The 24543-nt window shown below is 41.1% G+C and overlaps 1 protein-coding gene across 4 annotated transcripts in view; it reads left to right on the top strand.

Moving 5' to 3' along the window:
* PAMR1 (peptidase domain containing associated with muscle regeneration 1) overlaps positions 1-24543 on the top strand; it is a 59802-nt gene that overhangs the window by 27554 nt on the left and 7705 nt on the right. For 2 of the 4 annotated variants that reach the window (XM_074149360.1, XM_074149361.1), the window contains 2 exons: positions 2042-2149; positions 23878-24090. In XM_074149360.1, the coding sequence (XP_074005461.1) occupies positions 2042-2149; positions 23878-24090 (321 nt within the window). Of the gene's footprint in view, positions 1-2041; positions 2150-20990; positions 21192-23877; positions 24091-24543 lie in introns of all 4 variants that reach the window. The other 2 variants (XM_074149358.1, XM_074149359.1) reach the window with 2 other exon arrangements.

Here is a 24543-nt window from a genome sequence, read left to right as displayed (position 1 = left end):
AACCACACAACCTGCTGCGCTGCCTGGACTGGAAGCAGGTGTTAAGTCATATCCCATGCCAACTGTCAAATGGTAACCAGTAATTGGCTAGAGCTGAGTGACTAGACTTCACTCAACAGACTTCTGGTGAGAAGCATGGGGGGGCAGATGGGGAGGCATCAGGGTCTCTTAGGGATTAGACATATGCTGGATCTAGTTAGATGAAAGCCTGTTATTGAATTTCAATAATGCTTTATTTTCTGTACCCCCAAGCTAGTCATCTTTGATACAACATGGGGGATTTAACCTTTTGTAGTACTGTCCCATGCTGTTTGACTGAAGCCAGGAAATCAAGACACCTTTAAAAAGAAAAATATTTAGTGTTCTTAAGTACCAGGCATTTTCAGGGACAGTACCTGGAACTTATCCTCTTTCACTTGACATGCTTACTTTTACAGAATCATGAGACAAACCTGGGGCAAGGACAGCGTCTTCTAACCAGTGACTACAAAATATCAGTCTGTACAGGCTCTTCTGCTTCTCCCTCCCTTTCTCAGTGATATTTTACATTAGTTGGATACAGTACAATTGCCACATATGTATGCCTTTTAACAAACGAATTACTGTCCTTAGCCAGATCTTAGTCTTCAATGAGACTTAGAAGATATTAATTGCCCAGCCATGTATGAACTGCTGTCACATCACTGCATGAAACCTCTAGAGAAACCCATATGTGGCATCTATGTATTTCTCGTCTCTTGCCATCTGGATATAAGAGACTCAAAGATTATGCCTCAAGTGAAGTCTTTGCAAGGAAAACTGCTGATTCAGATATCTGTCATTCTGGACTGCAGCAAAGTGAATGCTCTAAATGTAATACTACACAACCTCACCATTGGTCCCCCAGGGTCAGTTGCTCATGGTTGCAACACTCAATGGCTGGTACAGATTCGTATTTTTATTATAACTGACGTAATCTGTGTCCTTAGCATGGAAGGACAAAGATGATCTGTAAATGAATTAGAATGCAGACCTTTCTAGCAATTATGATTTCAAAGTTTAATCTGTAAGTTATCAAGCACGCTTGGATAATTCTTTAAGATGGCAAGGAATATGTTTTGTAGTCAATGTGAGCTGAAACTGAACTCAAGTTCTGGTATGGATCCAGATGTGAACTTTGCTGCAGTCTTTTTTTGTTAAGATGGACTTGAAGCAGGGCATCAGATCCTGAACTCCTCAAGTGTTGGAGTTACTTAAATCTTAAACTGGATCTGAATCTTGAGATTTTGGCTCTGCTTTCTGTCTGCTCACACACTCAGTTTGGAAAATAATCTAAGTTGAAATGATTTCTTTGTATTTTTGAGAGTAAATTATGTTCTACTCACTCATCTCCCCTTAGAGCAGGCGCAAAAAAAAATGTGTGTTATTGCACAGTGGAATTTGCTGATATTAAATGGTGCAGTTACACATTCTGATATTAATTTATGCTGATATGTACAGTTTGATGCTTATCACTGTTAGATTTGCAGTGTGCGAGAGCTTCCTCATGAGTCTTAGGGTCATCATGACCATTCAGAGCTTCCTGAATCCAACACCAAATAAGTGCTCCTCAGCGGCAAAGCAGCTACCAAAGTCTGGGATGATAAGATCTGAGACCCAAAAAAATTGCCAGAACCATGGAACCCAAAACTTATCCCTAAACTCTGGGATGAATGGCAGGAGAAATGTAGGTTGATACTAAGCTTCTTTAATTTAGGCTAAGCTCTAAACAGTGTTGGAGCTTGCTGTAAATTACTTTTCTTCCACAAAGCTTTCTCACCACTCGACTACAGTTAAAGGAAAATGGTAAGAGTAAGTGATGAATGGTGGGAAAAGAACTGCCCATTACTTTAAGATCCCCTCTCCAGTAAGAAAGAAGAGGAGAAGGCTTTTTGACATGCATTAGGCTCTTTCCTGTGTCTTCCTAACTTTTAACCAGATGTGTAATTTACCCCAAGACACAACTGTCAAGAGGAAAAGAATCCTATGAGACACCATGAATGTTCTTGCTTTTCTTTTATAGCTTGTTCTTCATCTCCATGTCTTCATGATGGAACATGCATTCTAGACAAAAGCAGTACCTACAAATGTGCCTGTCTGGCTGGCTATACAGGGAGTCGCTGTGAAAACTGTGAGTACGGGCCCTGTCTCTAACGATCAGCCTCCAGGGTTGTTTACTGTTAGGAGTGTCATTGATATGTAGGTTAGGTCAGTCACAGTGCCAGAGAACGTACTGAGCTTCTTGTGGCATTTTTAAAGAGATGTTGCTTGCAGTTTATGAAGATTTCCACTGAATAGTTCTGGAGCTTTATATCTATGTGTAAAAAGGCAAAACAGAATTGGAGCTGAGAAACAGTACACAAGAAATCTTGCAATGGACTAGCCTTATCAGACAGAGATATTCCTGCTTGCTATTTTTCATTGTGTGGATCAGCTGTTCTCTTCTAAAAGCACATACCCCAGCCGAGCTCCATGCTTGATGCTGTAGCCAGAGTCAGTCCTAGGAAGTTTGTCTTCTCTCACAGTCACCTGAAAGGTAGAGTTCTGGCACCATGAATGACAGAGACTTGGGATCAAAACAAATGCAAAAGGGTAGATTCTGTCCATATCCGTGTTGGTGGTCCTCACTGTATGTATAGTCATACACCTGGTTTTGTCCTGCCAAGTGAACTGTAAAATAACTGGGTTCAAATGAGTTCAAATCAATTGTCTGTTCTAGTGATTTAATTCTTCATGCTTGAGCAAATGTCTTCATCTAACAGGGCTCGAAAGAGCAAGAAGGAGTAAGACTTGTGCAATGTATGCTATGATAAAGGCTGAATCATCGCTACTACCTGAAAGGAGCATTGTGCAATATTTAAAGTCACTGAGCTAGAGCTCCAGCTGACCCTGGAGGATTTCAGCAATACTGGTGAACTCCACTTGGGATCACAATCGGTGCAAGAGAGAAAACATTGCTTAATGTACCCTGCTGTGGCATTACTCGGGCTGTAAGGCACACAATACCTTGCCTACTTCCAGAGTTTTCAGTTCTATGTCAGAGCAGCCAGTATACACCAAACCTTACTACTTCAAAATCTTTTCCCCACACATGCCGTTGTCAGGAGTGGATTTCTCTCCTGAAGTTGTTTTTACTTCATCAGAGGAGTTAAATTATAGTGACACGGTACCTCCTTGCATGGATCATTTTGAGATAAAAGGCCTTTCGATTTCTACAGATGCAGAACTAGCTCATAAAACTTGACTTTTCTCCCAGCAGACCAGAGAGTTTTACATTTTCTATAAGCCTGAAAATTTTTGGTTCTGAAGGGCATGCCACATTCTGCCAGATTGCACAGATTCCTGGTATGTTTTCTGTGGGGAAGTTGTTGCTGATAACTGAGGGTTCCTGACCTCAGGGCTAATGTGTTTGGCTCTTCTGCTAACAGGTTCTTTGCTGTGAGTCATTGTTTAGCAGGTCATTTAGGGACTGGAAACTCCCGAGCTCTTTGCAACTGCTCAGTGAGCTGACTTTCCATTCCTGTCTTTAGGAGAGAGTTAAAAAAAAGAAAAGATTCATGTCTGGTTCAGAACCAACCTAAATTTCAAATTAATTAAATTTCCAGCAAACCTCAACCCTTGTTTTGGCAGGTTCTACACTAGAGTCAAAGCAAGAAATTAAGCTCACATTCTTTTACTAGTTTTCTTTTGTAATTCCAGTGTAGAAACATCACCCGTGCAACACACAGAGTGAATAACAGAGGAGGTAGTCAAAAAACAATAGGATGAGACTTTTGTCTTATTGTAAACTATAAAGGGTATAGGTAGTAACAGAATAAAAGGGTAGAAACACTTAAAAATACATATAGTAAGATTTTAAACTCGACAGGAATCCTGTAGTTTGGTTTGTGAAAGAACAGTTTAGGTGGATAAAATACTGTTACTTAGTGATGCTTGTGGCTGTACGCTTGCCTTTCGCTTATGCTAGGAAATATTTTTTCCAGCACCTAGATAGTTACCTTCCATAACATAGGTAAAGGTTGACATTTTTTTTCTTGTATGTGAATAGCAACCCCCCCCCCCAGTGGAAAACATCATGGAAAATCTCTGTTCTCTCTGGCTTTAAAGAAGTTTTTTTCTTAAGATATTTCCTTCAGTTTCGCCAAAACGTATCCTAAGTATTTTCCAGTGCATAGGGGGGAAAAGGCAGAAAATTAAAGGTTGTGTTCTTTTTTAATAGAAAAGGAAGAACTGGAAAAAAATATCTGCGGTTGTAATTCTTGAAAAATTAGTCATGTCGTTTCCTGAACAGCATTGCAATTTAAATGTTAAAGGGAGATTGTGTCATGCTCAGAATCTTCGTGTCTGTTAGGTCTTGCAGCAACAGTGCTGTCTTGTGCCCCTGGAGAAAAGGGAAATAAATTTACTTCTACAGAAAATAATTAGCAAATGGTCACTTTTGGAATATTGAATAAGACTTTGGACACTATGAGGCTGATTCTTTCAGTCTGGTTTTCTTGGAGCAAATCAGATGTAATCCCATTAAAGTCACTGGATTTATGTTGCTGAAAAATAGGTGTAAGAGAGAAGAAAATTAGAGCCCCTTAATGTTAAGTGCATAGAGAAGATTTGAGGTGGTGCAACAGAAGGTACCCAGAGAAATATGAGGGTTTTAAAGAAATCCAAGGGACATACTTCAGAGGAAGAGAGACTGTGGGATTATGCCATTGAGGAATAAGTTAAGAGCAAATTAAACAAATTCAGCATGGACATTTTGTATCAGAATTTTTCTAAGTCCCTCACCATCCCAATGCAGCTGTGTCTTTTTGTCTGTTACCAAGTTAAGTTTTAAAGATGTGGGAATCACCATTAGAATTATGGAAATCACCTTAATGAGAAATCACAAGGAACCTATTTTTTCCTCTGTTAAACTAAATTCCATCTATTTAATAGGATAATAAACTTTGGTCAAGCCACTTTCCTGGGGTAATATTCAACCCTAATTGCTGTCAGTTGCAATTTGTAATATTAATAAAATAATTAAAGGCATGGGTTGCTTATAACTAGCTGTCACTTTTCTCTTCTACTATGGCAGCCAGGAAATTGTCTTTTTGTTTACGATTTGAGGGACTAATATAGTGATTTAAAGACTTCAACAGCATGACGTGAAATGCAGGCATGTATCTTTCTAACAGCTGTTAATATTTCAGCCAGTCCTGTTTCAGGACAAGAAATATTTTATCTAAATATTTGATAAAATACCTAATTTCACTCCAGAGACTGTTTAAAAAAAAAAACCTGTATGAAATTGCAAAACAAATGGTAACTAATAGTGGGATCGTTCCTTCTTTCATTTGCCCTAAAAGACAATAAAGACAAGTCCTGGCGACCAGCAACAAATGCCTTCTTACGTATACGCACACTTTGTTATGATGATACAGTAAGTAGAGAAAACTGATTCCTGTTTTAAATACTTGGACTTCTTTCTGATCTTAAACTGAATTTGCAGTATACCTGCATACCCTGCCAGTGACCCCTTAGCCATGCTGACATGATTGAGGTCAAACTCAGCCTTTTCTGTCTGACCTCTGTGGATTTTAATGCAAATAATTCTGCAATCAGAGGCATTAAAAAAAAAACCCAAACCAGATCATCTTGTTCTCTTAGCCTGCAATGCCTTGAAACACAGCAGCAACTTCCTCAAAAGATGCATGCTAGGGAAAAAGTAACAAGCTGACTAGTGGCCTTATCCTGGTTCTCTGCATGCTAAAAAGCATCCACTCAAGTATGACTGTCAATGTCTGTACAGCATGGCAACTACTTGCCCAACTCAAACTAAGAAAAAAACTTTTCCAAAGTCTCAGTGTTGAGTTTCCCTCCTAAAGCTGCAGCTGTAGAGAGCCAGTATTGCTGGTACCCCATGGCAAATGCTCTTCCCCTCTGCTTGTCCTCCCCTTAGAACAGGGTGTTCTGACTCAAGAGTCCTCCTAGGGCTTGCTGGCCCCAAAGCAAGAGACCTTGACCTCATCCTGCCCTGAAATTTCCTGTTACCTTTATTTCAAACAAAGCCAGGCGAACTAGAGTTCCTATGCAAATAAGAGGAACTTATGCTGAATAGGGAATTCAGGGCTTAGATTTTATTTCCATTTTTATTGTGTTTCTTGCTGCTGTCTGCCAAGAAGAAGGGGGTTGTTCTGCATCCTAATGAAGGCTCTAATCCAACTGACTAAGCTGTATAAACTAACTCCTTGCTGTAGCCTTTGATGTTGCTATGGCTGGCCTTACTGTGTTTCAACAGGCCTCTGAATGTAGCTTTCAGGCCCTTCCCCACTGCTGATATAATCCCTTTCCATCCCTCTTGGCCCCATACAACTGTGACTTGGGCTGGTTCTCAGGGATGCCCTCACCCTTAACGGACTGACTGACTGATATTTAAGATAGGTAGAAAGCATTAACACTCCCCCACCCCCTGCCTTACTCTGCTGTGGGAGACACGAGCCCAGTTGTCAGGGCTTGGCATAGGCTAGACAGAGTTTTAATCCCCCAGAATGAGGCACTGGGGAAAGGTTCTGGACATTAAACCTAGTTTTCTTTACATGGACATGTAATGCAGAGTAGTCTAAGGGAATGCTTGGAGCTTTTTTAAATTTTGTCAGAAATATTCTCAGCAATAGATTTCAAGGAGTGCCGTAATCACTGCCTATAGTCACTGGTATGTATTTTACCATTTGCAGCTCACATGTGTTAGACCATGTGTATGTTGCATGATTATAGTGAAGAACTTCAGGTATAACCAAATGCCCCTGAGCCCTTTCTTGCCACTCTGGCCTGGAAATCAGTCCTATTCCAGTTAGGGAAAATGTTCTGAAAAGAAATTTGACTCTTAATTTCCCTACTTCTAGCCCTGCCATTGGTTCTTTTGGTTGTTTGTTGGGTTTTGCTTTTTTTTTTCAGTGGAAAATAGCTTATTACAGTTTTTTTAAAGGGACAGAGTTCTTCACCACTTGTGTCAAGGTGGCATTTTGGTGGTGATGTCAAAGAGATGAGGTTAATACCACTCTTTCTCCATCACATTTCCACTGTCCTCCCTATAGGCTTGCACATATAGAGTGGGAAATAAGAACCCAACTCCTGCTGCTGCCAAAGTACATATATACCTGGAGCTAAGGAGTAAAGGCTAGTGGCCTTTATTTACTACCACAGTCCAAGGGTTCACCTTCCTTGGAACCCACACACTAGCAAAAACCTTTAACTAGAATGTGTCAGTTCTCAGGTTTTGCAGACCCATTGGGGGTTACAGGCTAAAGCCAACACCACCCTTTAGCCTGTCATACAGCAACCCTATCGTGTGAACACAGGCAGGATGCTCTCAGAGGTGGCTCGTTCTCCAGAACTTTCCTGAGACTACCCCTGAGAGGCAATGTAGTATTGCTACTTGTGCCTTGAGCACTATTAGTTGTTTAACTGCTCATTATGGGCAAGGCTGTTCAGAAGGACAGTTAATTCAGACAGGGTGAGATAATCCTGCAGTGAAGACATGGCCAGTGCAGTCATACAGGAAGCTTCATTGACCCACATGTTTCTGCAAAGCCAGGTGAGATAATTGTACTGCAGTCCTCAGAGAGGTGTTAAGTAAGTCACCTTCTGAGTTCTCTTCTGGTGGAATAATGGCCTCTTTTTTGTTCTCCTGAGCTGATCAGAAGAACATTGTGATGCTGGCTAGATGTTTGCTAGGATGTTATCCACGGGGCAAGATCTGTATTGTTTAGTGCCTAGTGCGTGAATTTGAAGGACTTGGCTTGAGGATGGAGGTAGAGATTTCTGCTCCCAGTTTTCACTTCAGTATTATGTCTGGTGCTTTAAGGTAACCTAACGTCAATTTTGGGTTGTCTTAATTCACTGAGTGATAAACTAAAGCTGTTTGGCTCCCGTTACACGAACAGCCAAGATGCCCTGTAGGAGGACAGAAACACCTAAGAGAAAAACGGGGTTGATGGCTGAGGATGGAAATTGCTACAAACATCTGAAGCAATCACTAAACAACTGCTGCTTGTGAATCAGCCTGTAGAAAACTGGTTCCTAGGACTGTTCTTTCCTTTAGCTCTGTCAATACAATTGTTGGACTGGGCAAGTCATGCAGTCTCTGGGGGGAAGTTGCTTATATCATTTAGCAGTGTTTGATCTCATTATATTTTTGTAGTGTTTTGAAACTCCAGTGAGTAAGCATAGCTGACAGCAAGGCTGAAAGAGATAGGACATCTGCTTTATTGCCAACTCTTCTTGTCCCTTTCTTATTTTCTCACTGTCTTTTTACTACCCATCTCTTTAGTTTTCCAGAAAGTGAAAGAAGACTGGTAAAAAACCATGGTCTTTTGCCTAGGAGCATAGCTCCAGGCATTGCTATTCTCTAAAGAAATCAGAAATTGTCTCTTTGTTAATCTAATTCGTTCAAAGATAGGCCTGCCATAGGAAAAGAGGTGTATTTCTAAACCATTCATAGTGAATCTCCAGTTGCACCACCCCAAAACAATGCTGATTTTTTTCCTCAGTCTGTTAACATGCCTCAGAGATAAAACCATCCTCAGAACTCTCCCTGGTGGAAGGATGAATCAGTGTTGTGGGAGGACAGGTTAGACCAAGCTACATTCTAGGTATTCTTGCCACGCCCGATGGGACAAAGATGCTTTTCCCTGTCATTTCTTCTCTGAATCAATTCGGAGATTAGGTATTCCTGAGAAGTCTACTCTAATGTATGGCATGAATCAGCTCTTCAGCACAGAGTAACCGTTTGCAGGCCAAAAAACTGTCTGCATCACTGGCTCACTTTAGGCTCTTTTGCAAAGGTCACAGGCGACAGGGGGGTTGGTATAAAGTTGTAAGTTGCTGATGGAGGGGGAGAAGATGTACCTTTTGGGTTCTTTGGAGCTAGAAGAAATGAGAGAGTAGATTATAGATTTGGGGTGTCTGCCTCTAACGACTCCTTGTCCTGTCTGAAGACTACTGATACACTGTTCATAGCTTCTGGGGTGCAAACATACAGGCTGCACGTCCTTGCAGTGCTTGGGGATAACCTTAAAACTACTTTGAAAGTTTGCTGGGGTAACCAGCATGCTTAAACACTGACAGTTTCATTCTTCCCCCCCCCGCCAAGTTCATTCAAAGGCTTTGTTCCTCCTTGAGGATTTTACACCCAAACATCTCTGAGGCAAGCTACTTTACACGCTTCCCTTTGTTGCGCTCATGGGCATGATTTCACTGTCTTGCATGCTGTTTGCAGCTGATGCAGAGCTCTGCCACGCAGAACGGCCTCAGGCAGTAGGAATGATGACAGAACCGACCAGGCAGTATCCCACTTGCTCTTTGTTATGGCTCCCATACTCCTCATTGCTTTCTTCAAGAGCTCAGGAACTGCATTTCACAGCCAACCAAATTGCCCTGGTACTTCCTTAGTACTCTCCTGCTTTTTTAGTTCCCTTCATTTTCTTTTTCCCTACACTCTCATCTCAACATTGGTAATTGCCATCTCTTTTTCTTAAACAGGCAATGCCAGATCTTCCTTTCTGTCTGAAATCCAGCTCAGATCCCTGCCAAAGGGTGAATAGACTATTCTGTCAGCTATGCTAGGGTGAATCTATATCATTAAATGGTATTTTCCTGTTACTGTTAATGTACATTCACAAACACTGTTTCAAAGCAATATGCATTTCTTTAGAGTGTCTTTCTCATCCAGCATTGCCTGGGCTTGTCCATATTTATCTGGAAAGCTTACATCTCCAAAATTAAACACTTTCAAGATGGTTTACTCTCATTTGTAATTTGGTGTAATAATGAGCATATCAGCTTCTCTGTTGCCCTGCAATTTTCCCCCTGATCTGACACTGCTCTCCTCTGCAGTGTGATACTGTGCTGTTTTCCAAGGGACACATTGGGGAACTTATTCTAAATATTAATTCTTGCCACTGATTAAGAAAGTTAATGTTGAGGATCGTTAGGATTTCACTCACTCCAGTATCCCATGCACAAACAGGTCCAGTTGTATAATTAAATAGGCCATCCGAGTGCCGGAAAGATTGTATCCAGAGACACAGCTTTCTAAGGGCTAAGAACAATGATGATAAAGATCAAGTGACTAATTGTAAGCAACAACCTCAAAATTGCCTCCGGATGAATAAATCACAGTGGGTGATCCAAGCATATTTTCACATGGATACGGTCTCATTCAGAGAAGCAGGGAGCTGGAAAACATCAGAGGTGAGTTCCAATTGGCTGGAAGGGAATGAAAAGATTTGAATTTCAGTAGGGATTACATCATAGTTTTGTGTAATTATTCCTAGCTGGTGGAACCACTGCAAAAGTGAAAAGGCCGAGAGAGCAGGACTGTAAATCTATCGCTGGTACTTGGTGTTGGCTGATCAGATGCTCTTGTATGATTTTCTTTGACATTTCCAGGATTAATGTGAGGACTGGCAAAATACAACGAGAGGAGATCTGAACTTCCAGGACTCTTTAATGGGGGGTAAATTAAGGCCAAAAATCTTTGTGGTGAATTGTATGTCCCAGCATTTCTGGATGAGCTGTGGCTGGAGCTGGGCATGGAGCTGGGAGAATGTGTCCAGAGGCATCACAAGAGGCATGAAGGAGGGTGGAGAGTCTCCTTTCTTTTGAAACAGAAGTGAGTGAGGGCAGAGATAGTTTATCCAAAATCCTCCCTTGCTAGCAGCCTGAATGGAAAGGTACTGCAATGCAGAGGGGCACTTTTGGGGAATAATCCTTGTTACCCCTCCAGGACTTGTATTTGATACTGAAGGCCAGTTCCTAAGTGACATTTAGGCACCTATTTGCTCTTTTAGCTACCAAAATCACCGTGACATGGGCACCTTTGTGGAGCTGGATAGCCTTGCCGGCTGAAGTGCCTGTGATAAGGTAGAGGTTGGAGGTACCTCTGACACTCCTGCCTAAAGCCTCACGCACTCATTGCCGAGTCCATGGTGACAGGCATGACCATGCAGAACAGTGCTGCTTGGGTGTGTGGCTGGAGCTGTTCAGAGCATCCCTGTTCTTCGAGGTCCAAGTGTCTCCTTATTCCAGAAAACACTGCCATCACTGTGAACACCTTTTTATCACAATGGCTTCCTTGTCCTTTCCTGTACAGGATCCTGTACAGTGTTTGCATGTATTTGTTCTCTGCTTTGAGAGTCTTGCTTTAAAAAAATAATTTCCAACACAAACCTTAGCACTCTTGGCTTTCCTTGTTCTCCTGGTTCAGGCCGAATTGGCCTACATCAGCAACAGATGCTCTCCCCCTACTTCTCACTCCAGGAGAAAAGGAGGAGACATAAAGAGATTTACGAGTTTAGAAGGAACCAAACTAATGAAATATTAATAATAAAATAAAAAGGAAATAATGAAATAGATACAGTATATACAAAACCGTATCAGGCTCCCAGGATGATGTCACCAGCAGGCACTGGGGAAGTCCCGGACTGGACTCAGTGACGGAAGGGAACTGGATTCCAGCTCTGGAGTCAGGAACACACGAGTCGGGATCAAAGGCAGACGAACAGACAGGGTCCTCCTCGGACATCAGCCATTGAAGGAAGAGCTGACCCTTTGATCCCTCAGCTTTTATACTGAGCGTGGGGCAGATGGGATGGAACACCCAGTTGGTCAGTTTGGGGTCACCTCTCCTGTCCCCTCCTCCTCCCCACAGGTGGGACCCCTCTAGGCTTCTCCTCTTCCGACCCCCTAAGGGGGCAAATAACGAAACGAGCTGAGCTTGGCTGTCAGAGCAATAAGTACAAGCAAGAGCCTCTCTGCACACCGTTCCTTGGCATTGACTATAAACACAGCTCTGACCACTCTGAGAACGAACAGTGTCTGCCCAACATGCTGTTAATGTCAGAGAGTTAGAAGAGGCCTGGCTAAGATGTAAAATTACTGAACGGAAGGTTGGTTCTGTTCTACCTCAATCTGGGACACTTGTTCACCCCCTTCTAATTTCTGGTTGTAAAAGTTGAAACCACACTCTTTTTTCACTGACAATGCAGAGACTACGAGGTCGAAAAAGTAAAAGTTCTGATGGGCAGCAAAGAGGACAAGCAAGCATACTAGACATCACCAGCCCCCTCAGACATGGCCTGTGTAAACACACACCACCCCTGGAAAGCATTTCCTTCAGAGGACCACCTGTCATTCACAGTGGTTCAGCTCCCAGCAGTGTGTTCCTGCTGTGGAGAAGAATGATCGTCACATAGCAAAGCTAATGCCATCAAGCCTCTCCTGCTCTAACTCACGTCCAGCTCTTGCCAGGGTCCAGAGGAGAACAGCTGGGCTGCTTGTCAGTGTGTGGCTTCCTAGTCAGCAGCACTCTCCAGTGTAGGAGAGGTGGGAGGTTCAAGGAGGTGGTGGCAAGAAGATTAATGTCCTTATGGTGGATCCCACAGTGCTTACTACCACTTATTTAGGGGAGCTTGAGCTGAGATTTGATCTTGAGACCAGCATCAGAAGATGCCAGGCTGTTTTCTGAGTGTAAGTACCATCACTATGAATTGAGCTTCTTGTAGGAACAAAGCCTGTGCTGAAGTGATTGCAGGCTTGGGGAGAGCGTCAGCAGTGTCACAGAGAGAAGGACATTCTGAGGTGCTGCAGGACCTCATGAGTCCAATGTTGTATAGCAGACATGACATGACCATTATCCCAGCACACAGAGAACCTTGAAGGCAGGCAGGAGCCAGACAAGGATGGTGGGACTCCTAAAGCATAAGTCAGGGCTCCTGCCTCATGGTGTGTGACCTGACAGATGAAAGTCTGGCAGGCCTGTGCAGAGGAGGGTGCCTCAGGATGGCAGGATGGCCTGATGCCTCCCGATGCTGGTGGGTTATTTCATCAAATCCATTGCCAAACTCATATGCTTGCTTGAAAGCAAGCATGAATAAGTATCTAAAGGGTGGGTTGAAGGAGGAGGGAGCCAGACTCTTTTCAGTGGTTGCCAGTGAGAGGACGAGGGGCAATGGGCACAAGTTGGAACATAGGAGGTTCCACTCAAATATGAGAAGAAACTTCTTTATGGTGAGGGTGACAGAGCCCTGGAACAGGCTGCCCAGGGAGGGTGTGGAGTCCCCTTCTTTGGAGATTTTCAAGACCCGCCTGGATGCAGTCCTGAGTAACATGCTCTGACATGCTCTGGGCAATCCTGCTTCGGCAGGGGAGTTGGACTAGATGATCTTTATGGTCCCTTCCAACTCTAAAAATTCAGTGAAATTCAGTGAAAGCCCTGCTCACTGCATGAGAAGAATTTAAAAAGCAATTCTCCTGAGCACTCTGAGCCCCAGCCTTCAGAAATCCCTCACCTCATTCCCTCCTTGAGGACACAGGCATTCCAAAAACATTTTGACAGCTGGTGTACTTATGGTTTTGGCTAAAGTTAGTCTCTGTGGGCTTATGTGTTAGGCATTAACTGTCTCAGGGCTGCTATACCAAGCTGCAGAAGGACGATGTCTCAGGAGAGCCATCTTAGTCCTCCCCCACATCAGTTCTTTTCTGTCAGCAAACCCTGTGAGAACCTGGGGTGTCCCCACCTTGTGGATACACACTGTGGAGAGAAGGGCTAAGTGTAGGAATAAATGGTATCAGAGATTACATGGACTGACAGGGCTCATGGGCTAAGATTAGGAAATAAACTCTGTTATGAGTGAAGACAACATATTCCATAAATCAGAATTCAGAAAAGCTGTTTACTCACTGGGCTTTGCAAAGAGCATCACAATACCCAGCAGTAACTGCTAAGCTGTTCACGGCTGGTTCCCTCCTTAACTCCTGTTCTTTACGTTCAGGCACACTGAGCTGTCTGCTCCCAAACGGCTCCATCGCCTTTGTACAAAACACTGCTGCTGAGAAGGTGTGGATTACATAATGGCCTGATTATTTAATGCGGATTTCTGCACAAAGCTGGGTCAGTTTAAATGTAAACATAGTAAGAATATCAGGAGATGACAGGAGCGTTCCTAGCTCTGCCACTCGCTCACTGTTTGCCTTCAGGTAAATCACTTGATGTGTCCAATAGCTTCCCCAGCAGTAAAATGCAGACACTGATTTTATAAAAAACTTTGGAAATACAGAGATTATAAACTTTAAAAACTGTATATAATGATACTCAGGTAAACATGTAATCAGACTTGCCCTCAAAACAAAAGTTAAACCAAGGAAAAGAATTTTCATGAAATCAGAGACTTGCAGGCCAAAAGTCAAACCCGATGGGATTTACCACTAGTGGCTTCAGCAGGCGTAGCCATAGGCAGCAACTGCAAATATCAGTGAGCTACAAGAACTGCACGTAGGTACAGCTAGCTGGGAGTTTTCTGTTAGAATGGTCTCATAGCAGTAGATTTTAAAAGAAATTTATATTTTCTGCAGGAGTTTTAAAAAAACATTATTTTCTTAATCAGAGAGGAAAAAAAAAATCACTTCCACATACTCTGTATGTTATGCTCCCTCCAGCAACAGCATCTTGGAGCTGTGATTTCTTCCAAATTCTCTGGCTCCAGAGCTCTTGCCAGCCACTGCCATGGAGCCAGGAATCCCCAAAGCTCAGGAACCAAAAATCCTGATGTTGATGTTTCCTGTGCAGCGTTTCTCTGGCTCAGGGGCTGCTATGGCTTTTAGCAGCATGCTGGATCAGGAGAGCATTCACTGGAGAAAAGAATGTCGTTTAGGCTCTCTCCTGAAAAAATGTCCTCTTTCTGAGGATAATTATTTAAATGTCTTCAGTTTCAGTCTCTATCAGGCTTTCTCTGACAGTCATTAGACTGGTTTGGCTGGGATGGTGGCACCTGGGGTCCCAAAGCAAGTCCATAGCTCTCTTTTTTGCTGCAGAAGACATATGCTAGGATTCATAACTCTGGAAGCTGCTCTACTCCCCTACTTGTTGCCAAGTGCAATTTCTGTGGCCATTTTCATGCCAGCACAACTTATGCAAAAGCAATATTACAAGTACATAGAAAAATGTTCCCCAGAGCCACTGCTGGATAGTCAAAATGTGCTATATGCGTTAGCATGGGTCAGCCTGAAAGCCAAACTCTGACTTGGGATTATGCAACAAGATAAATTTCTTTAGCGGTAGCAGGATTAAAAAAAACGCTGTAAGCAAATGAAGAATAAAACTCCACACAATGATAAGCTCTTGCACCTAATGTTTCGGGGGGACAAAAATGGAAATGTAAACCTTTCATTAGTACCAGAAGTGAGAAATGGGATTTATTTCAGGCATGCAATATATTATTGAAAGGTTATGCAGAATTTAGATATAATATATGATATGTGTGAGGGGTTATATATTATTTAACGAGGAAGTGGGTGAGAAGAAGGCAGCAGAAAAAAATGGTGTTCATTTAATGAAGGGACCCTGGGACAAAAGCAAATGATAATTCCATCAGGCAGGATTTGAAGGACATCGAAGAGAGAAAAGTGTGGCTCAAAAGATCATCTAATCTATCTCACTGGTAATAATATGAGCATGGAAACTATTTCTAAATGGCAGATAATTCAGATCTGAGGAATGTCTCTTACATATAATTTAGAAGGGAGAGGAATTTGCACTGTTATTATTAATAATGGAACATTTTACTTAAAAAATCAGGAACTTACTGTTCCTTTAGTCTAGTTTTTCTCAGACGGTGGAAAGCTGTCAGTGAAATGTGGAGCCATTTTAATGTTTCCCATGGGACAGAAATATTGTTTTCTTTTTTCCAAGACACCAAAGTAAGAGGCAAGAAGGGTAATAAGTTTTATCAGGAATCTCTGAGTTCATTATATAGACCCTTGAGACCCTTTTTTATTCTCTTTCTAACAATTGGGCTGTTGCAACTGAGCATTTCTGCCAGAGGTGCCTGTAGCCACCTTTTCTTACACCTTCCTACTTTATTCTCTCATGAACTGTACAGAGCTGTATCAGGCCAAAACTCGCCTTAGACCCTGAAGTGACAAGGTTTACTTATGTGCCCGTATAGATTAATTGTAGAACTTCCCAGGAACAACATTGTGTGGCAAAACATGGAAAAGTTAAAATTAAAAAAATACCTTAGCTTGTAATGTGCTTGCTAGTGCCGTCCTGTTCTCTTCAAAGCCTCTTCCATTTTTTTTTTTTAGCCGGAGTTTCTGTATAATATAATATATATAATAATAATATATAATTCTGTATAAATTCAGTATAATTTCTGTTTACATCCTGCTATACCTTTCAAACATTTGTCAAGGAGACAGTTTTAAGAATTTGTCTTGAGGAACAATTCTCCTTTTCTTAATTTTATCCTGGCTGAATATACCTCTTTGATTTCCTTTAAACATTTTACTTATCCTTTCTGGGTTTAGCTTTTAGATTATTGTAGTTTTTAGCTTTTGTATGACCAGGGTGGTCATTCTTAGCTCTTTGTCACTCTCAAGATTATATTTCCGTACCATTGGTTTCACCTTTCCCTGAAATCTCTCCAGTTTTCCTATTGCTTTCTAAATATAAATTCACCAGAATCTTTATAGATGTGATGATGCCCTCGCATGAAGAATGGGGTCAGTCTGGCCTTCATGGAGTCTCTGGGTTGCTCAGACTGTTTTTGGCAGACCTTGAATGAATGACTTTCATATTTGGCTTTCCATTACCATCTCATAGTAGAATTTTGAAGCCACCTAATCCATTTTCTGGTGGCTTTCGTCTTCTGTTTGTGGAGAGAAAGGTGCAGAGACAGAGCCCTGCAACCTGAAATCCTGACACTCTTAGTTCCATTTTGGCAGAGTTGTCTCAAACCTTACAGTTTGGGGTGACTATTGCTGACTTCACGGTACATTTAATAGATAATTCTGTCTGAAGCTCTCTACCTTGTCTTTTGCTTCTTCCTCTGTCTGCTCTGCAAAATGCACTGAGAGAAAAGGTAAGGTATTAATCTTGTGAAAAGCTAGGCAGTGACCAGTATTCAGAGGGCATTCACTAGGGAAATGTTGATAATGCCTTTAAGTAGGATGAGACCTATGGATGCCAGTTGCTTCTTTAACCACTGCTGTGTCAGTGAGAAAGTCTTCCCATGGGTTATCAAGACAGATTTTCCTACTCTCTCATTTTGCTATGGACAAGTAATGCTGTAGCCAAACACAGCACAAACAACACGTCTAAGACACCTTAAAGGTAGGAAGCCAGAGTCACAGGGCAGTAGGAATCATTTATTTCATGTGGAGCAGAACAGTCTAACTAGTGGCCTAGGAACAGTTCAAGCCCATGGAGTGCTCCTGGCCAGCCCACCACCTGCTTCCCAAGGAAGTGGTGTCCAAAGGGCTCACAGCCCCATCTCTGCTGCAGCCGTCAGGCCAGACCAAGCACAGAGGGAGCTCGAGGTGGAGAGAAGGTGGGATGGGGATGGCTGTGGGTGGGTGAAGGCTGTGAGGGGGACCCAGCTTGCATGACTGTGAAAGATGGACCACGCAGAGAAGGACTGGTATTCAGAAATACTCAGTAGATGGCACTTATCAAATATGTTAGAGAGCTTAGAAACTGAAGAGAATTGGGGTCAGCTCAGGTGGTTGGATTTTATGGCTACTGTGTGTATTCAGAGCGTGAGGGCAGAGCTGGGTATGAATGATGTATACAAAATGTTCTTTCCTTTTCTTTCTGATTTCTGAGAAACGTCTGTTGGAGAGTTGGATATGGTCTTACACCAGGAGAGAATGTTGAAAGACTTCAATAAAATATCTTAAACAAAGGAGGCTGTCCTAAAATTCAATGGAATATACTGTACCTTCTGAAAGATGTAAGAACCAGTCAAATTCACACTCTTGATGGGAAGCTATCGACAAAAAGATAAGGGAGAATTGGATGAAGCACACAGGGGCTAGGATTCCCTTCACAGTAACTGTTCAAGGCTCCATTGCCTGAAGTGTTCACAAGTAAAGGGAAAAGGTGCAGAAGAGCTGCCTAAAACATATTAGGTGGAAGGGATAAAAGGCAAGTCAAGCTGAAGAGGTAAAAAAGCTATAGAGCTCAAACCAAAGCAGCAGAGGCAGGTACTTAGAGTAGCTGTATGTAACTTTCAAGCCAGATAATATAGCTAAAACCAGAGAGCTCAGCTGTGGTACTGACATGTAGGGAACATCTCAAGATTCAAGGACACATTTAATTTGTAGAGAGAAAGAACAAACTTACAAAATGATCCAAAGAAAAAATAAAATGAGTGGCTGTGCCTCTAGTGGCAAAGTTTAAAGAATAGGACGGACCATGAGGGCAGGTCCTGTGTTACAAGAGAACAGACAACCATTATACAAAGGCATGGGTAGCAAAAGGGACACGTCTAATAATAATACTTGGCTGTTTTGCCATCAGAGAGACACAGATGACTCTATGACACAAGCGGGTATGAGCTAATGTTTATAACATCCCTGTGAGGAAAGGGGTGCTCTCATTTCTTAGATACAGCAGATGAAGCAACTTACCCATGGCCACAGTTTAATAGCTATGATTAGATCTCGTGACCTTCTGCCTCCATATCCTCTGCTCTAGGCCATAGTTCCAGTACTAAATGAATCTGTGCATGAAACACTGAATTTGCAATCATAAATAAAACCAGAGTTGTTCCATCTGGGTCACACAGGCACACAGAACGGAAAGTCTGGCAACCAGAGCAAGTCAAAAGGACTAGAAACTAAGTTAACTTAATCACTTAGGAGAGTGAACAAGAACAAAGACAAAGAAAGTTTGTGGAAAAAAAAGTAAGTGTAGTTTGGTGACATTTTTTCCAGGATGGACCTAGAACACAAAAGCACCAAACCATTTGTTCTGCAGAGCTGAACGGGACAACAAGCAAAACAGAAAACCTGTATTTATGATAAAAAGGAGAACTCTGAGTGGTGCACAGATGTTTCTAATCATCTTCTCTCATTTGACAAACTGAGCATGACTTTACATTGAAAAAGAGAAATATAAATGTAGTGAAATAAATTGCTGTTCACAGAGGGATATGGAGGGAGTGACTGGGAATACAAAGATCATGACTTGGAAGACAAGTGGTCTGAGAATTTAAAACACCTAGAATATCTATGCTCCCTTTATTTCCCTTTCAGTTATGTGTGTGCTTTTGTATACACCTATGCACCTATATATTCATGCATAGATACATGTGCTTATATTTCACATGAGAAATGTCAAGGGCTAGGAATGAATTTTGTTGAATTTTTATGATTATTCTTTCGCTAGAGATGACACTGATGCAGAACACTTGCAGCCAAGAGAAAATGTTGAGCTCCCCTAACTGGATGTGTTTTGATTTGGAGCCTAGGCCCTTCTCTAATGCTTAAATGTTAGACAGTTTTTCTCTCCAAGACGTGTGTTTACTAGTGCACAAATGATTCTGCTGTCATTGTTTGATGGTTGTAGTAATCCGTAAAATGAGGGGAAATTCTGTGGAGCCTTGTTCTTGCAAATGCTGCTGGTTTAGGACTGTTACTCATGAATTTCCTCCTTATATGAATAATTGGATGGTCCACAATCCATACAAAGAGATGCATTCATGTGTGTTCTTTGTACAGGGTTTACAGGATTACAGGGTTGAGGCCTTAGGAAAGCTTAAGTGTAAAGTGTTAAAAGTGTAAAGATCAAAATTTGGCTGTAGGTGAGCAAGCAACTAGCTACGAGGCAAAACAGAGAAAGTCAAATTCTAACAGCGTGAATTAGGGATGATCTCTTCAGCATTCATTTATCCATCTTCAGTGGAGTACCACAGCTCTCAGGTAAAAAACCCATATGCATATTTAAATCTGGCACTGAATGCTTTCCTATGCAGTTTTTCACAATGACAAAGCCTGAGACACACAGAGAGGTGGAAACCTGTTTCCTATATTGTTGTAATTTCTACATACAGAAATACATACATATAATTTCTACATACAGCAAATGGGTGACTCGGGGAAGGTAAATAGGGCATGGATGTTCTCTGTCTCTCATAGTGGAGAAAGTAGGGCATCAAATGAAATTATCAGGTAGAAGGCTAGAAAACAAACTAAAGAAGGTAGTGTATTTTTCACACAACACTTAGTCTGTGGAACTCATTTCCGCAGGATCTTGTAGACACCAAGTATGTAGTTGAGTTTAGAAAATACTTGGACAAATTAGTGTTAAAAAAATATAAATCACCAGGGTATGTTTTACCAAAAATACCATTGTAGTTCAGGTAATCCTTGGGCCCCAGATTGCTGAATGCTGCCAGAATGTGCCAGGGGAGAATTCTATATGCTTGCTCTGGTTTTATATTCCTTGCATCAAATCTGCTGTTTACCACAGGTTTTCATGCTGGATGGACTTTTGTTCTAATTTAGTATGTCTGGTTTGATGCTCTAAGAGAAATCTTGCTTACAGTGTTTAATCTAATATTCACTACTTGCAGTAAGTAAATAGACCATTGACTGTAGGTATTTTCTCAATAGAGCAAACCCTGTGGAAAGGGTAAATATCAGAGTTTGGTAAATATCAAGGTTCCTTTTTAATGTCATTATGATAATGTTTGATCTATACAAATAATGATGCTTTAATATTTCAGTGAGGTTGTCTGAAAAACTATATAGAGATTGAAAGAAGAATTTGAAAGAATTTCAATATAAGGCTTTTAAGGATCTAAATTTTTTCTTGACCAAGCATGGTAGTTCATTCAAAACCCCTGTTAAGATGGAAAGTGCTTCAAGTGCTTCAAGCTTTGCTCATATTTTGAGCAAATGAACCCTAATGATACAAACGCTTATGCACATGATCCCTTCACACTTCTGAGTAATCCCATTGAACTGAATGGATCTAGATATGTTTTAAAAAGTGGTGTATATGGAAGTGTGTGTAAAACTGATGTCTAAACAACTTTCTAAAGATCAGCATATACCTGTCTTGTGAGTTTGATTCCTGTGCCCATTTTAATTGGTTTTTTAATGTTCTAAATAAAGAATCATCCTAACACAGTCCTGTTTTTGTAATAAAGTGGATTTTTTTGAAATATCTGAACTGTCAGTGGTGATGTGTAGGACTCCAGGTGCTCCCGCTCATGGTATTGTGGAAGGAGATGACTTTAAATACGGGGCCCAGGTTTACTTCAAGTGCAACGCAGGTTACAGCTTAAAAGGCAGCCGTGTTGCCTACTGTCAGCTTGATGGAATTTGGTCAACACATCATCCTGAATGTGGTAAGGTCACTTTAAGTTTTGATTCTTATCAAATGTTTCAGCCGATGTATTCACATTAAACTAAAATGTCCAAATCTCACTTGAAATTTGGTAGATCTGTGGCTTAACATGATGTGCTTTTGTCTTCCTGTCTTTAAGAAGCAGTAGGAATTCTGATTTTATTCTGCTGGACCCCAAGCCTGCAAGACTTGCTTATATAAATGTCTGACTGAAACATCAAATAACTGAAAAATAATTTCCTCAAATACATCCTTCTTATACACAGACTGAAAATGTCTAGGACCAAAACCAAGTGAGGGACATTGTGCAACAATGCAATAGCTGCTTCCATTACTATGTACCTCTGATACCTTCTCTGCAGAAGTCTGGTGCACTCTGTGGAGGTGATAGGGGCTTACTCCATGAAGACTAGACTCTTATTTCAACAGAATTCCCATCCTAGAAAAAGAAAGATTCTCCCATCCCAGAGAAAAACTGATAAAAGAGAAAATTCCATTCATTCTGGCTGTGCAAGTTGGCATGCCTACCATTCACATTGATTCAGCTGTAAAATTCCAAGCCCTTTTTTCTCATCCAAAGAGACTTCTAATTTTTCTTTACTTGTTTTGTATTGCACAATTTTATTTCCATATTCCAGAATAGTTAGTAACAATTGGAAAAGTGCTTTTACAAGTGTATTGTGGCAAACAATGTAATTTGGGGGGGGGGTGTGTGTGAAATAGCTGTATATATAAGTTCATCTGAAAAAGCAAGCAATAGGCATTCTTCTATCTAGAGAGAATGTCTCCGGTTACAGTAGATGTAATATTAGGACCTTGCTAAAGTCCCTGCTGCGTGATGTCCCTGGCTAAAGATCTATTCAAAGATCTGTCTCTAGACTGGGCTGCTACTGAAGTGCTAGGTGGTGTAATTTGGGTCTCTTCTTCCCAGATGTTTTCTCTTTATTTTTACTCATCAAAAAAGTCATAACCCTGAGCTTAGGGAAGGAGTACTGTTAAAGTTACTGACAGGCATAGGATGAAGTTGAAGTAAGAGAAGACTTTCATTGACTTACTTGGTCAAGCTTGGAAATGTGCACTCTGCTCATCAGATGATGCCTCTAGGGTAGATATCAGTGCAGAAAGCAGCATACTGGGGGTGATTCCCTGTAGTCTTTAGCTGCTATCAAGTTATCAGTCACTTGTGGTTCACATGTGAGAGAGCCTGTGAGGTACAGAGAATTAAAATGGAGCCAAATTAAAAGGACACAGAGCTCTGCTTCTCCCTTTCTACTGGTTGAGAGGAAGTTCAGACATCCTCTTTATTTACTGAATATTATCACTCATGTGGAAAAGTATTTAAGTACATATATAACCTTCAGCATATTCTAAAATCCAATGTTGTTAAAGAAAGCACTGAAATATATGCTTGGCTAGTATTATATGCTCAATGATGAGAACACATGCTCTTCATTGAACTTGTCCTGTTACGGTTAGCTATGTACTTCCATGCTTTGCTGAGCTGGGCTCTGTCTGCTGACATGAGGATATGGGAACAGGACGGGGCCATACCTGTGCACTCTTACTGTGCTGATCTTACAGGGATTTAAAGAAATATTTAAGTTGTTATACGTTGGTGCTTTTGTGAAGTGCAGGCAGGGAAGTGAAGCAGGCAGCCGAGTCTGAAGCAATGACACGAGGAGGTCATTTCTGGTCAATTGATATGTCTCAGTCTTCTCAGCCCTCCATAAACAGAGCAGCACCAACATTCACTGTCTAAACTAGATGTTCACTGGTTATCATGCAATGAGACATCAGACAGAAGAATTCAACAGAATTGCATGTTACTGTCAGCCTGACAAGAAAACTGAGATAAAATCCAAAGGGGGGAAAAAACCAGAAGTACCTTTTCAGCTGCTAAATTCAAAGAGCAGAGGAGTGAAATATATAGGAAAAAAGCATTTATTAGCATCACGTAGGGAATACTGTCATCCAGATTTAGGCCAAAATTTTACGTTTATTGAGAGAAAAAAATACAACAATAAAAGAAGAGGGAAATATTGGGAAGGAGAAAGTAAAAGAGGTTTTATAGGCAGAACCTAGCATGAGTAAGCTTTCCATATTAAATTTTTAGTATCAGTAAATATATATATGTATGCTCTCTTTCAATTCCCTTATTTCCCTGGATTATTGAGATCTCTCTCTCTCAGAGAGAGAGCACAAAATGCAACCAAACATAGAAGTAAAATTAAGTAGTCTACTTTTATTATCCAAGTCCAATGAAGTATTTGAAGTACAGAAAAGGGAAAAGAATGCCAAGGGCCTGTTTCCTGCAAATAGTTTAAGTGCATCCTTTTATGCTTTTGAATTAGCCCTGTTATTGTAATGGGACATTAACATCATGTAAAATCAAGGTTTGTTCTCAGGATTGTCAACATATGTTTTAAGGTCTTTTTAACAGTTTGACAATCTTATGCTTTCAGTGAAGAATAAAGTGTGTATTATAAACAAACATCTGTATATTATCATTTCTTCTTTAATATTTGATCTTTTCAAAGACAGAGATCCCAGGTGGGTCTTGAAAAGGCATCTTTAATAAAGTGTAGATTACGTAGTAACATCTGAATGAAATGCTAAGCAATCTGATGAGTGGAAATAATGCTGTGAACTTGATAAAATGGTTACTATTTTTTTTCCCCTCTCATTAGTTCTGGATGAAAAAAAATGCTCAGATCCTGGTGGCCCACTCAATGGCTACAGAAGAGTAGTAGAAGACACTGGCCTCTTGAATGGACGCTATGCAAAAATTGGCACAGTCATTGCTTTCTTTTGTAATAACTCGTATGTTCTCAGTGGGAACGAACAGAGGACCTGCCAAGATGATGGAGAATGGTCAGGGAAGCAGCCAATCTGCATAAAAGGTAGTTTACAATCTTTTTTACCACAACTCATAAAAGTTGCTGTGGCTTTACTAGAGTTTGTTTTATATAATTTACACTTGCCAAACAATCATTTTTGCTAAGAACAAACTGTCTGACTGACACCTGGTACTGAGATGGGTGGTTTACTAACTCTCCTGGCTGTTAAACTCAGCCAGAGAAGATGCTGTCTTTAAACACAGAAAGGAATGTTCCATACGACCCTTGTTACCCTCATTGTATGATCAAACCTGCGTAAGATAAAAATCAGAAAAGATCAGGAGGGAATTGAAATAGAAGGAAATAATTGTCTCATCAGAGTCACTGTCATAGGGCCCAGCTCTCCTCTCACAATCGTTTTAAGTCAATGGGACCAGCCGTGAGTGTGAAAGGTTTGGTTCAGAAAACCACTTGAAGACATGCTTAAACTATCTGTATTCATCAAAACACTGAAAC

Source organism: Numenius arquata, chromosome 6 (genome assembly GCF_964106895.1).
Source record: "Numenius arquata chromosome 6, bNumArq3.hap1.1, whole genome shotgun sequence".
NCBI lineage: Eukaryota > Metazoa > Chordata > Aves > Charadriiformes > Scolopacidae > Numenius > Numenius arquata.
Note: the sequence above shows the minus strand (reverse complement) of the source record. Positions and strands in the feature narration are given on the sequence as shown.